Below are 407 nucleotides of genomic sequence, written 5' to 3'. Positions count from 1 at the left end.
CACCCCACCCCACCCCAGGTGGTCAACCTGCACTACTGTCGGCCCTTCTTCGTGGCGCCGCGGGAGACGCTGCCCGAGGTGTGGGGGGTGGGGGGCTCAGAGGAGCTTTGGGCCGCGGGTTTTGTGAGTTTATATTGTGTGTGTGGCCCCATGTGGCCCTAGTAGGTTGGGGAGGCGCATGGCGGAGGAGGAGGAAGAGGAGGAGGAGAAAAGAGGGTTGAAGCCATCTTTAACGTGTAATGATGTGCCATGAAGCGGCATGCCACAGGGGGGGAATGGTGGGATCTAACGAAGAACGCGCCGTTCCCAACGTCAACGGCACCCCCTCATCCCCCTTTCCGCGTACCCTTTTCCACGCATGTTTCCTACGCGGCTTAGCACACGCTTATATATGCACACACCCTCGG

The 407-nt window shown here is 60.2% G+C and overlaps 1 protein-coding gene across 1 annotated transcript in view; it reads left to right on the top strand.

Annotated features, from left to right (window-relative positions):
- The window catches only part of VOLCADRAFT_105841 (uncharacterized protein), a gene marked incomplete at both ends in the record, with an annotated part of 18,538 nt that overhangs the window by 6,741 nt on the left and 11,390 nt on the right, over nucleotides 1–407 (top strand). Inside the window, one exon of the mRNA XM_002953183.1 lies at nucleotides 19–123. Coding sequence (XP_002953229.1) covers nucleotides 19–123 — 105 coding nt within the window. The remainder of the gene's footprint in view (nucleotides 1–18; nucleotides 124–407) is intronic.

This window comes from Volvox carteri (assembly GCF_000143455.1).
Source record: "Volvox carteri f. nagariensis unplaced genomic scaffold VOLCAscaffold_34, whole genome shotgun sequence".
NCBI lineage: Eukaryota > Viridiplantae > Chlorophyta > Chlorophyceae > Chlamydomonadales > Volvocaceae > Volvox > Volvox carteri.
This window is presented reverse-complemented; position numbering and strand designations above follow the sequence as displayed.